Source organism: Garra rufa, chromosome 3 (assembly GCF_049309525.1).
Source record: "Garra rufa chromosome 3, GarRuf1.0, whole genome shotgun sequence".
Taxonomy (NCBI): Eukaryota; Metazoa; Chordata; class Actinopteri; order Cypriniformes; family Cyprinidae; genus Garra; species Garra rufa.
Genome location: NC_133363.1, coordinates 11,990,499 through 12,005,298, shown reverse-complemented (window position 1 = coordinate 12,005,298; position 14,800 = coordinate 11,990,499). Strand labels below are relative to the sequence as shown.

Genomic DNA, 14,800 nt, shown 5'->3' with positions numbered 1-14,800 from the left:
CCCGAGTAATACTAAAATGGTTAGACTTAAATGATCCCATCAGGCATGTTTGTAGACTGTGGTGACTTTGTAATTTCACTTAACCTTTTACGTATTTCACCGTCCAGAGCCCAAGTTTCCTAAGGAGTATCCCACAGGCTGTCTGCTGGGCTGCGTGAATGTCACAGATTGTCTTTCTCAGGAGCAGTTCAGGGAACAGGTCAGTGTCTTTTTTTTTTTTTTTTTTTTTGGTATTCATTCATTCAAAACAATCTATTTCACTTAAAGTCCTCTGAGCTTGTTATTGTAAACAAGCTTGGCATAATGTGCTGGAATCATTAACATCACCTGCTGTCTCTCAGGAACATCTGGAGTTCGTAGGTTCATTTACACACACTCATAACGATGTGCTGTTACAAAGTAACTAAAAGTCAATCACTTTCAGTGATTTGAGCAATACATGCATTTGCTTATTGTTGGTTTATTTGCAGTGGCCCAAAAACATTAAGTATAACTCTGTAGAGTCGGTTTTGTATGTAAATGAACAATGTGCACCCAGATATCCCTGTTTATATGTCAGCAGTTGACAACTCGATAATGTGATTCACATTATACAGTGGACATTTGCTGACAAATAAGTGGGGATATCTGGGTGCAGGCAACACAGAGAAAGAGTACATATTTATATTCTTCCAAAACTGTACAACACAAAACAGTTTGAGAATCAGCGAAGTTATCCTTTAAGCCATACTTCGAAATGTATGAATGCCTTTGGATTATAACACCAAATCCTAACCAGACACACTGTGACACATGATAAAAGGTGTCTTTTTCATGCTTATCAGAGTTTTTGTCCTAACCATTTGTGACGGCGATACGCAATAAGCAATAGGGCATTGTACTTTAGAAATCGTTTCTATTTCTGCAATGTGGCTGAAACAACAACATACAAACTATGACACTGATTATGTGCTTTATTTAGAGTTGAAAGGGTGTAATGTATATCATTTTGCATGACCTTTATTATTATACTGAAGGTAACACTGATTGAGCAGACCAAACCGTCAGTTGTAGAGACTTGAAACTTGGAGGGATGGTAGTACTCACACTCTCTACAGTGTCGCCAAGGCTCGTCCCAATTGGCCTGAAGGTGGCGCTACAGCAATCAAAAGTACGAAACGTCATAACTCTTAAACTGTTAAGGCCCGTTCACACCAAGAATGATAACTATAACTATAAAGATAACATTTTAAAAATGGTTTCAAATTTAAGAGAATATCAGAGTTCACACCAGAACTATGACGATAACGATACAGGGGAACGATATAATTGGGATTACTTTCAGAACGATTTTTTTTACAGCTGATGAACGATAAAACGCATACAGCTAATCGGACCTTATTCAAATGTAAAGGGCTTGCGCATTTGAAATAGCAGGCAACATTGTAGAGAAGCAAGCAGACATTGCACAGCAAACAGAGTAGCATAAAACCTAAAATTATCTCGGGAATTCAGTGCTAGTTTGGACAACATTGTCTGGCCTCCTTTGAAGTTGCAGTAGAAAAGAGTACATATTGTTTTTATTCCACTATATTGACTATGTTAGAGATCAGATAGTTTATGCTAGATTCACTGTTTAGATGCGCTCGAAACGTGTGTGCTGAGGACATCTGCTGGTTGAAGTCTTGTAAATGCAACAAAAAACAGACAGTTATCGTTCACTGGTGTGGATGCAAATATAGCTATCGTTGTATTTATAGTTATCGTTATCGTTCTTGGTGTGAACTGGCCATTAGTCACATTGACTCAAGTGTCTTATGTCATTGGAATCAGATTCAATCATCACCCAAAATTTTGTGGTACTTGAGATTGCCAAACCAGTGCAGAAAGACTCTCTGGATAGTGAATATCAATATTTATCAAAAAAGTTGAACTTTTGTCTAAACGTCGCAACAGGATGGCAAAACGTTTGTAAGGGGCAGAGCTGCTTTTAGTAAAATGGCTGTAACTTTTTAATGGAAATAGATGTTTCGTAAAGAGAACTACGAACATGTATGTAAAAAAATGCCACTTTATGGTGCTATAACATGGAAAAAACTTTAAAAGCAACTATAAATACGCAAACATTAGTCCGCTTGACTTTGAAAATTGGTATGCTGTGTCTTTTTCCAAAGTGCCACAAGTATTTAAGGACATTCGCGTATGTCAAAAAACATGGTGTTTCACGCATCTACACAATATTCATATCATTTGATAGATCTCCTCTAGGGCTGCACAATAAATCGCATGTGATTTTTCATACACACCTTGTCAGCAGTGTTGTTTTCGTCAACGATGACGATGACGAAATCATTTCGTTGACGCCACTTTTTTCCATGACGATAACAAGACGTTGACGAGATAAAAATGGCTCGTTGATGACTAAAACATGACGAGACGTGTGTGAGTTTTCGTTGACGAGACGAGAATAGACGAAAATGTTAGTGGGTGGTCCGTCAGACGTTTAAAATGCATGACATTTCTGCTTATTGTGCATGCCAATTAAAACCGAAAAATATCTGCCGCTATGGCAAGCCGTTTTAGCATTAAATACTCTTTGCCATACTACTATGGCAAGCCGTTTTAGCATTCCATCCTTGTTTGTCTTTTATGTTTTAAAACATTCCTTCATTATTGTAATTATTGGTAAAAATAGTCGATCCGGAAGCTCACATTGTGTTGAACTATAGATGTGCTATTTTCAGAACTTATAAGTGACACTACCCAACAGCAAAATACTTACTGACCTACATTAATTTCTTAAAAGACTACTTTTTCCCCTTTTTTTGACTAAAACTAGACTAAAACCTTCTTGACTTTTCGTCGACTAAAACTAGACTAAAACCTTCTTGACTTTTCGTTGACTAAAATTGGACTAAAACTATCACATATAGAAGTGACTAAAATTTGACTAAAACTAATAACCATTTTAGTCCAAAAGACTAAGACTAAGACTAAATCTAAGATGGTTGTCAAAAACAACACTGCTTGTCAGTAAAGCCGGTTCTGTGATTAGTAGTAAATCTCTGTCACGTGCATTCAGATGGCGTGGCATTTAAAACACAGAGCCGTAGATCACTTACAAGCTACGCAATATTGTGTTCAAAATCGAATGCGAATCATCTGCGATTATGAACTCGATTTTGTGTAGCTTGTCAGTAATCTACATGTGTTTTAAATGCCGCGCCATCTGAATGCACGTGATGGAGATTTACTGCTAATCACAGAATCGGCTTTAGGGATGAGATACGCATGACAATTGCATGCGATTTATTGTGCAGCCCTAATCTCCTCACACTGAGTAGCTTTGCCTCAAGAACCACTGCAGTCAATCGAGTCATTCATTAAATATTCTCAATAATGTAAAAAAAAAAACACTTTTGCGAAGTAGTCCTAGGTTTCGCTCAACCTCAATAAAACCACAGCAGTAAAATTCTCTAGACTCTCTAGATCAATACTTGCCAAAAAAAAATATTGAACTTTTCCCTTTGGTTAGCTATAATGGGTCATTTAGAAAAGGGGCTTGGTCATGTGCTTGCAAAAGCCTATATCTCCAACAAAAACTCAGAGCCTCACAGAAATAGGTGAACATGCAGAACATGATTCTTATCAAGCGGCAAGGTGGCATTATAACAATGACAAAGTTGTAAAAAACATAATACCTCTATAGTAAATAACCTGAAATTGCCAAAATGTTCTTTTTAGTCATTGATTTAGGTGGTTATGTGCTTGCTGAATAATATTGAATAATCTTTTTTTATTAAAGCTCTTGAACCCTGCTAATCAAATATTTTGATAGATTTTTGTCACGTCGCATAGCTGGTGTGTGGACAGACAAATAGCTTGTTGCTGGAATCTTATCATATCAGGTCAGATTAGGACATGATGTGAGGTGTTTATTATATCTTAGTTATTGAGGTTTTGTCAAAAGTCTAATGCGTGTTTTCTCTAGCAGTGATTATAAATGTTATTTTTAGAGACCTAATTCATGTATTTAATTTTTGTGAAAATTAAACAAAATTCTACTCTCATCATATTTGAACACCATAAAAACAACACTAGCATACGTTCAGCCAAGAATCAACAATATAATGCAAACAGATTTTTATCTTTTGATCTGTGTACTCAGGTCAAAAGTATTTTTGTCACAACGAGGCAAGATGCTTTAATATTACATATATATTTTTTTAATTTATTAATTCAAGTATATGTTGGTCAAAACTAGTTTGATATGACCACTCCAACTGACCTGAGAAGCGTTTTCTCTGACAGTACTTCAGCAGTCTGTCTTATTTTAGTGGTAAAATATCTGTCTCATATTAGTGTGGTAGAAGTATAGTAGAAGTTATGTTTTTGACCATTAAAATTTGTTTACGTGAAATCTTTCAGCTCAGACTGTTCTGCAGACTGGCTTGACTTTCGCCAACAAATGGCAACTCCTCCAGACTGCAAATAGAGGCAAAACTTGTGTAGTGTTTTCCAACCTTTACTGTACCCTATGACAACATGTACTGTTTTTGGGCCGAGACCTTGTGTGCAGAAATTGACATTAAAGGGGTCATGCAATGCCCATTTTCCACAAGTTAATATGATGCTTTAGGGTCCAAATGAAAAGTTTGTAATATACTTTGATTAAAAATTCTCTATGGTAGTGTAAAAAACACTAATTTTACCTGGTAAAAAATGCCTCTGTTCTCAGCAAGCGATATCAGTACCTGGCCCTTTAAATGATATGAACCTCTGCTCACCCCGCCCCTCAGTTCTGTGGGGCGTGTCATTACATAGCACACGGGGTGTTGCCTAGACAACAGTTGGGGGTATAGTTGTATAGTTTGGGGGAAAATGGCACTGGGGGGCTTTGAAGACACTGTACAACCCCATCCATTTAAAATTTAATTTAAAAACCGGAGTTGGAACCGAAACAAGATGACACCCGCAAAGAAGTTCGGCAATTACGGCTTATACTGGACGTGTCTGAATGGGTTAGTAAACTTAATGTCACTTTGATTTATCTTTATATGTACTGGCAGGGTAGAGTACTGAGAGAGATACGAACGCGATGTGTTTACTGTGTTTACTGTGGTAAAGAGACGAACGCGGTGTGTTTACTGAGGCATAGCTGATTGAACATAAGCAAAAAAGTGACCGGTTAACATAACTTACCCTGTCCTTATATTGAAATACATAAATGTGAGTGTTATAGTCTTTACTCATGTGCAGTTGCGGGCTGTAAACACTTTTGCAGGTATGGCGTTAAGGTTACATCTTAATCATTAACAGACACCGTTTTAAACCATCTAGCGTTACAAAGCTAATCTTTAAACTGACCCTCGTTTATAAAGCAGTATGGTGAGAAATGATACGTGTAAACATGAACCCATTTAGATAGATCAGCGGTCACATTCCCTCAGTGCTGTCAGTTTACTTTTCACTTGGGGCGGGTCTTTGCTAAAACACTACTGTCTATCAACTATCGCAGGAGCTGCCTCTGTTGGTGTTACGCCACAACGACATGCATCTGAGAACGGCTCGATATGACGAGGCAAATTATTTACTAAATTAAAAGAAAACTACTGGGTGGATCTTTGTCATTCTAGGGTGGTTTTGTACACACTCTCCCAACGCACATTTCAGTTCAAACAGCTTGTAAAAGGGCATGTGGCACCGATGACCCCTTTAACAAACAAACCCACACTAGGAACTATTCACTGGAGTAAAATGTATAACAACATTTTTTGTAACCAACCAAAATATTTCACAAAACGTTACATAGCCACACATGTATAGGTACATCTCAATAATTTAGAATGTTGTGGAAAAGTTCATTTATTTCAGTAATTCAACTCAAATTGTGAAACTCGTGTATTAAATTCAATTCAATTAAATAAAATGAACACAGACTGAAGTGGTTTAAGTCTTTGGTTCTTTTAATTGTGATAAATTGTCTCCTTTCACTCAACTTTCTTTTAACATGCTTGGATACAGCACTCTGTGAACAGCCAGCTTCTTTGGCAACAAATGTTTGTGGCTTACCCTCCTTGTATCGGTTGCCAATGATTGTCCTCTGGACAACTGTCAGATCAGCACTCTGAAGGATCAGGAAACCTTTGCAGGTGTTTTGAGTTAGCAGTGTTTAGCTAATTGGCATGTCACCATATTCTAATTTGTTGAGGTAATGAATTGGTGGGCTTTTGTTAAATGTGAGGCAAATCATCACAATTAAAATAACCAAAGACCTAAACTACTTCAGTCTGTGTGCATTGAATTAATTTAATACAAGTTTCACAATTTCAGTTGAATTAATGAAATAAATTAACTTTTCCACGACATTCTAATTTATTGAGATGCACATGTACTGTTAAAAATGTTGTGTTCGTAATAAATGTTGTACTGCACCTCTCGTTACTCTGGTAAGAGGAGGACTGACTTCATGCATTCACTAAAATCACAGTAACACCAGTTGATTTATAAAAAAAAAACAACTATGAAATAAAATTCAAAATGTAAAGTATCTTATAAAAGATCATTTTTTTTTATTTTTGTAAATGGCAGTTTGATTTTGTGTGTGTGTGTGTGTGTGTGTGTGTGTGTGTGTGTGTGTGTGAATGTGACATTCATTGACATACAGTTTAGGACAACTATAAGGTGTGCAATATATGGATGTCACAATACCTTATCCTAAAACAGCAAGATGTGAAAAGTTAAAAAATAGTTTGCGTCTCAAGACTCCTGCTTCCTGTTCCATTTCTTTGCACTCTGTCTAGCTGTTTTTTAATTTAATAACATCTCCTGTGCGCACACCCCCTTAGGCTTTACATGATGCAACATGATTTAAAAGCCATTAAAAATGGTTCAGATTGGATGAGTCACACACAACGCTATTAAATAGCTGATTTACCCACACCTGTGTCCACGCTTCAGATCAGGTCTGGTAATTGTACTGTTTTGATATCAATATAAAACCTGGACTCTGAAGCATACCCTTTACACCATGGTAAAATCGCTGTAATGCATGGCTTCTGATGTCTCATTAATTTTAAAACCTATAGATTTACTTGATAAAGCTTCCAATGCTTTTATGTTTTTCACTCACTGTTTCACTTTCAATTTACTTCCCATTTATTTCATATATTTTAATCACTCTTCTAACTCCCTCCCTCTCTGCAACACGAAAATCAATGCTCACAGTGCACTTGAACTGAGCAGCACACAGCAGTATTCTGGCGTACAAGCACATTCCTCTCTCTGTCTGTGTCCACTTCCCCTGCTGTCTTCTTCTGTAGCCTACAGCACACTTCCTGCCTCATTTCCTGTTCTCCCTGCATGGCAGGCTCCCTGTAATAGAGGTGTAATTGGTGCTGTTGCAGCAGCGTCTGCTATTGAGATGAGCTCTTCTCTGCTGCGGTTCACAGATCCTCTCACAAAGAGAATGTCAGTGTCATATTTTACTTCAAAATCAAAAAGATAAAGCAAACGACTGAAACCTATTTTTAGAGCTGTGAATATTTTTGCTTTGTAACGTTATTTAATTACTATTAAGCGCATTTTATTTCAAAACTAGGTGTTTGTAATGTTTTGGAACAATGTGTTTGCCCTTGAGGATCAACTTGCATTTATTTTTGACTGTTTAGGAATACATGCAAGACATGTTTTATACATTTATCTTCCTTCCTGAAACTATTTGGTATTAGTTTAAATGCACAGCTGAATGTAATTTTCTTTTTATTGTAGACACATTGCTCTTTGAAACAGGAAGTGAAGGCTGGACTTATCAAATGATATACTTGTACTAAAAAAGTGCCTTTTTATACTTCGCAGCCTAGAAAAGCAAAGGGGTCAAAGTTCAGCTAGTTAGCATATGGTCCATTTAGCCCCTGCTGAGCTTTGAGTAAATTCAGTTTTTGCAAGCAACATTTAAATAACAATTTTTAAAGTTATGCTGTAGTAGTGTTTTTTTTCAGGAACCATTATACAGTAGTTTTAGTTTATTTATAAAAAATAGATTTGAACACATTTGATCCATTTTAATTATTTATTTTTATTTTTGTATTAAAAATAATATATGCAGCGATTATATAATTAAAAATGAATGCTAATGCCTTGATATGTCCAGCAGGGTCATTATTAAAGCGATAGTTCTCCCAAAAATTCAAATTAAGTCACTGTTTACTCATTTTTAGCACAACTTTACTAATTAAAAGTGTATATACAGTCGTGGCCAAAAGTGAGAATTACATAAATATTGGAAATTGGAAAAGTTGCTGCTTAAGTTTTTATAATAGCAATTTGCATATACTCCAGAATGTTATGAAGAGTGATCAGATGAATTGCATAGTCCTTCTTTGCCATGAAAATTAACTTAATCCCGAAAAAAAAACTTTCTACTGCATTTCATTGCTGTCATTAAAGGACCTGCTGAGATCATTTCAGTAATCGTCTTGTTAACTCAGGTGAGAATGTTGACGAACACAAGGCTGGAGACCATTATGTCAGGCTCATTGGGTTACAATGGCAGACTTGACATGTTAAAAGGAGGGTGATGCTTGAAATCATTGTTCTTCCATTGTTAACCATGGTGACCTGCAAAGAAACGCGTGCAGCCATCATTGCGTTGCATAAAAATGGCTTCACAGGCAAAGATATTGTGGCTACTAAGATTGCACCTAAATCAACAATTTATAGGATCATCAAGAACTTCAAAGAAAGAGGTTCAATTCTTGTTAAGAAGGCTTCAGGGCGTCCAAGAAAGTCCAGCAAGTGCCAGGATCGTCTCCTAAAGAGGATTCAGCTGCGGGATCGGAGTGCCACCAGTGCAGAGCTTGCTCAGGAATGGCAGCAGGCAGGTGTGAGCGCATCTGCACGCACAGTGAGGCCAAGACTTTTGGAAGATGGCCTGGTGTCAAGAAGGGCAGCAAAGAAGCCACTTCTCTCCAAAAAAAACATCAGGGACAGATTGATCTTCTGCAAAAAGTATGGCGAATGGACTGCTGAGGACTGGGGCAAAGTCATATTCTCCGATGAAGCCTCTTTCCGATTGTTTGGGGCATCTGGAAAAAGGCTTGTCCGGAGAAGAAAAGGTGAGCGCTACCATCAGTCCTGTGTCATGCCAACAGTAAAGCATCCTGAGACCATTCATGTGTGGGGTTGCTTCTCATCCAAGGGAGTGGCTCACTCACAGTTTTGCCCAAAAACACAGCCATGAATAAAGAATGGTACCAAAACACCCTCCAACAGCAACTTCTTCCAACAATCCAACAACAGTTTGGTGAAGAACAATGCATTTTCCAGCACGATGGAGCACTGTGCCATAAGGCAAAAGTGATAACTAAGTGGCTCGGGGACCAAAACGTTGAAATTTTGGGTCCATGGCATGGAAACTTCCCAGATCTTAGTCCCAATGATAACTTGTGGTCAATCCTCAAGAGGCGGGTGGACAAACAAAAACTCACTAATTCTGACAAACTCCAAGAAGTGATTATGAAAGAATGGGTTGCTATCAGTCAGGATTTGGCCCAGAAGTTGATTGAGGGTATGCCCAGTCGAATTGCAGAGGTCCTGAAAAAGAAGGACCAACACTGCAAATACTGACTCTTTGCATAAATGTAATTGTCGATAAAAGCCTTTGAAACGTATGAAGTGCTTGTAATTATATTTTAGTACATCACAGAAACAACACACACACACACACACACACACACACACAATAAACTTATTTTATTTCTGCTACAGTGCTTATTTTCAATTACTTTGACTTGATGTACTAAAATAACTAAAAATAAATATAAAATAACAAATATTGTTAAAACTTAAAATAAAAATAAAAAAATATATAAAAATGAAAACTAATTTAAAATCTGAACAAAGACTAATATATATGTGTATATATATATATATATATATATATATATATATTAGTAATACTAATACTAATATATATATATATATATTTAGTTACTAATACTAATATATATATATATATATATATATATAGACAACATGAGTCAGACAAAAATCATGTTTCTCCCCTTTATTTAAAAAAAAAAAATAATAATTAAAATGACAAATATTGCAAAAAAAAAAATGTAATATATAATTTATTTGTCAAATAATATATATTTTTAAATGGTTAACCCTGTTTTGCTCTCAGTGCAACCTGCAGAGGGCGCAATGCACCATCCTCTACTTCGGCAGCCCCCTACTGCCATTTTGACTGCTGATACACTGAAGCAAAGCTTGAGAATCCTTCCATATTAATTCATGTCATGCAATTACTTTCATATTGCACACTTCTACTATTGATGGCTGTATGTTTGAAGCGAGCGTCTATTTTCCTAGTTTCTGTGATGTCAAGCAGAGGATTTAAAAGGATTATGTCCAGGTGCAATATCGCAACCCGGCTCTGTCCTTGATTAATTATAAATCAATGAAGTCTATTGCAGCTCAGAGGGCTCTAATCTTTTCTCTTTTATCCAGTGTAAATGTCGGCATGCCTCAGCCACTCTGTCTGCTTTAACTGGAGAGAATCTGTCTACCTCTGTGCTTTTCAAAAACCAAACAGCTCTTGACAAATCCACCATGCACAGAATGAATTTGCAGCCAACTGTCAAATGGCTCGACTGATGCCCCCGGTCAGGCTGAAGATACTTTTCAGACTGAAAAAATCTTTTGGCTAAATTTAGTTTTTTTAATGGTTTGTATTATTATTATTATTATTATTTTTTTGACGTTTCTCTCAGTGAAGTGTCTATAATTATATGTGCACTATGATTTTGTTTTTTGAGACTCGTCAAACATCTCTTTAACATTGCATCATTCTTGGTTAGCTCATACTAATCATAAAAAAATATCTAATTTTGTCTTTATTGTAGTTTCAGCTCCAGAAACTTCAGATTTTTCAGGCTTTATGCTAATACTAGGAGTCAGTTTGTGTGTTTATGTATTTATTTATTAATTTTTGGTAAATTCAATCCCAGTTTTGTTTCTCAAATTTTTTTTTTTAACCAATATACTTTTTTCACAATAGTATATTTTAATTAAATCCCCATCCAGAATTTTCTTCTTAATTATCATTACAGACTGTTTTCACATTTTCAACAAGCAGTTAGATGAACATTTGCTGAAGATGATTTGAATTTGCTGTAGATGACTTTGTTTCTACATGGGGACAGATTTAAAGGCATTTAACATTGCATCACTTGCTCACCAACAGATCCTCTGCAGCGAATGGGTGCCGTCAGAATGAGAGTCCAAACAGTTAATAAAAACATCACAATAATCCACAAGTAATCATCACAAATCCAATCCATCAATTAACATCTGTGTGTTTGTAAGAAACAAATCCACCTTTAAGGCAGTTGCAACTTTAAACAGTTGCTTCTGGCCAAGTTATAAGTCTGTGAATCCTTAATAACACTCAAGTGGGAAAAGTCCATCCCTTGTTGGCTTCTCACATCAAAATGCAACTTATTTGTTTCTAACAGTTTCAAACTGTTTTTGCTTATAAACAGTGCTTTATCTGTGCATATTTTTAATAACTTTTTCACTGGAGAAAGCAATGTTTTTTTAAATTTATTAATGTCTTAATGATGAATGTGTTTATTATGTACACGCAAGCTTTTCACTTCACAAGATATTAGTTGATGGACTGGAGCTGTGTGGTTACTTTTGGATTAATGCGATGTTTTTATCAACTGTTTGGACTCTCATTCTGATGGCACCCAATCACTGCCGAGGATCCATTGGTGGGCAAGTGATGTAATGCTAAATTTCTCCAAATCTGTTCGGGTGAAGAAACAAACTCTTCTACATCTTGGATGAGCAAATTCTGTCCAAATTTTAAATTTTGGATGAACTGTTCCATTAATTTTGTTGATGCAATCTCTATAGCGAACTCTGATAACTTTGCTTGTCGGTAAGCAATTATGTGTTCAGTTCAGCTTCCGACAGAGCACCAGTAGCGCTTCAACAGACGAAAACACACACAATTATGTCAAAATGCACGGTTTTGCCGAGTTACCTCATAAACATAGTCTTAAAGGGGTCATCGAATGCAAAACTATGTACTCAACCATGTACACAACCACCCTACAATGATAAAAATCCACACAGTGGTATTTTTTTTAATCTTTAAAAGTAATATCCCCTTTTTTAAAATCAGGTCATTTTCAGCTTCTTGTCGGTGTGATGACACACCGACAGAAACCGCTCCCACAATAGTTGATTGACATGAGCGCCTTACCTTAGACCCGCCCTCACCGAGCTGAAACAGTCCGACTCTGATCGCTATTGTGTCGACTCAGGTGCAGGGGAAGACAAGAATGTCTCCGATTGAGCGATTGAGGTGTTCTGTTGTTGAATGTAATAATAAACATAGCAGTCATCATTTACTCCAGACATCTGAGCTGCTGAAGACGCAGAGGATTAACATTACTTTCGGTTTTGAAAGGAAAGTGCCGATCCCGATCTACATATGCATCTATGTTAGGGATGTGACACGAGATCTCGCAAGATCCTGTTTGTCCCACGAGATCTGACTGGTCTCGCGAGAACATCACGATATCAACATTTTGCAGTGTTTACATTAGAGCTGCATCATTAATCGTTAAAATATCACAATTTCTATTCAAACACCCACGTGATCTTATTCTTGAATTACAGCGGTTCATTGGTGTCTATTACAACCGTTTCACACGCTCCATTGACGCTTACGATGTGAAACAGGTATTAAAGACATTCAAATCTGCATTCATGATCCATAAAGAGCAACACAAACAGTCTTTTTAACCACATAATCATCATTATTTCTTTGTTACAACTGCATGTTTAAAAAAGTATTTATCATTGAATTATACATTCAAGAGATTCAATAGTGAAACAAGTCTTTAGTAATTGAGACACTGACTCCTTTTTTTACATTTTGTTCAAATATAGACTTAAAGTCCCCCTGAAATCAAAATTAAAGTTTTTTGGCTTTTAGTATAAATATATTAGCCTTAAGGTGATCTATAAGCTAGTGTGCTGCAAAACAAACAAAGCAAAGCGTTTACAAGATATGGGCATTCAAAACTTACAGTCTCATCACTTCTGCCAATATGAATCAAGGATTTTGATGATATCACCGTGCACTTCAGTTTCTCATCAAACTTTCTGTCCAATCAAATGCTCTCTAGAGTCCGTAGTGTCCCGCCCCCTACACAGAGACGCGGAGCAGATCATAAGCGCTCATATGTGCGGTCGACATGCATTAAACTACACAGCCTCAGCATGATAATGATCACTATTTCGTTTTAGCAAGTTTCATATTGAATCTGTGCGGTAATTTATTAGTCTGTGGCTGTCATAAGCTTACAAATGCGGCTTTACTGAGCTCAACGGCTCTTGCCCGAGCAGGTGTTAATGGAACACTATTGGCTATTCAAAATTATTGGGCAGGGCTGGGCGATATGTTTTTGTTTCAGTTAAAAGTACGTCACCACATAGAATAACGCTGCGTGTTTCAAGGCACTTCAGTGGACCTTTAAGTAATGAACATTTTGTCAGAACCACCAAAACTTTTTTGCATTTTGTGTTTTTTAGTTGAATAAATACTATTTTTCCCTATATATTTCATCATTGAGGATTTCTTTAAAAAAAGTTAAGTCTTGTCTTGTCTCGTTCTCATGAACCCAGTCTCGTGTCTCATCACACCCCTAGTCTATGTTTGTGCGAATCATTCGTGATGCAGCTTCACCCACAGCAGAAGTGAGTATAAGGGCTTTTTATGCATCTTTGCAAATGGCCTATCTTAATAGTGTACCAGTTAGCAAGTTTCGCAGATAAACACGGCTAAAGTCGGCTAAAGTAAACATTACGGCTCATCATCCCACTGCAGAGAGGGGCGGGGCGAGCAGAGCTCATTAGCATTTAAAGGAACATGCAACAGAATAGCTCGCTCTAAAAAGGGCTGATTTTGACATGGTAAAAGGAGTGTTTTTTACACTACCATTGAGAAATTTTAACCAAAGTATGTTAAAGACTTCTCTTTAAGACCCTAAAGAATCATTTTAACTGTAAAATGGGCATCCGATGACCTCTTTAAATGAGTTATAAAGTTAAATGACCATAAATATTTGGAGGAAAATCAGATATAAGTCAGATCTGCATCATGAGCATTAGGTTTTAGAGACAGCGTTGATTTTAAAGTGAAACCTGCTGAAGTCTGTCATTGATGTAAATCAAAGAAAAAGAGAAAACAAATCACTCTGCACTCATTAACTTTTGTAGCTTGAATAAAGATTTATCTGTGTAGTTTATGTGTACAATTTATACTTTATATGAAGATTGTTTTAAGAGCGCCCTGTCTAAGTGTAAGGTTCTTAGGTGCAACAGACTACAAAATGGACCAGGATCTATGCTGATAGTCTAGCTACACACGTCTAATTTGTTTGTTTGATAAATTCGTCTAACATCCGAGAGTGTAGCATGGTTATTGTTTTATTGTTTGTAGGTTTTATGGATTGTATGACAGTATTAATCTTCACGCATGAGCGGGAGAGTCCCTCTTTTGTCTTGCGGTTTTTATTTGGAGATGAAATTGACAGCGCAAACATCTGTGACTGCCACCGCCAGCGTTCCCACACCCTCTTAGTCTCATTAGCTTTAATGAGATATTGACACAGACACTGGTGTCTAAATTATGCACACTCGTTTTCCGCTGATGTATAAATAGCACTGATGAAATGTAATTGCTCTCCTTTAGATCACTCAGAGGGTGATTATGGAGAGAGGGCTCGGAGCGACTTCT

The 14,800-nt window shown here is 36.8% G+C and overlaps 1 protein-coding gene across 1 annotated transcript in view; it reads left to right on the top strand.

The window, feature by feature from the left end:
* The window catches only part of trip4 (thyroid hormone receptor interactor 4), a 125,021-nt gene that overhangs the window by 10,961 nt on the left and 99,260 nt on the right, over positions 1 to 14,800 (top strand). The window contains exon 11 of the mRNA XM_073835703.1: positions 108 to 199. Coding sequence (XP_073691804.1) covers positions 108 to 199 — 92 coding nt within the window. The remainder of the gene's footprint in view (positions 1 to 107; positions 200 to 14,800) is intronic.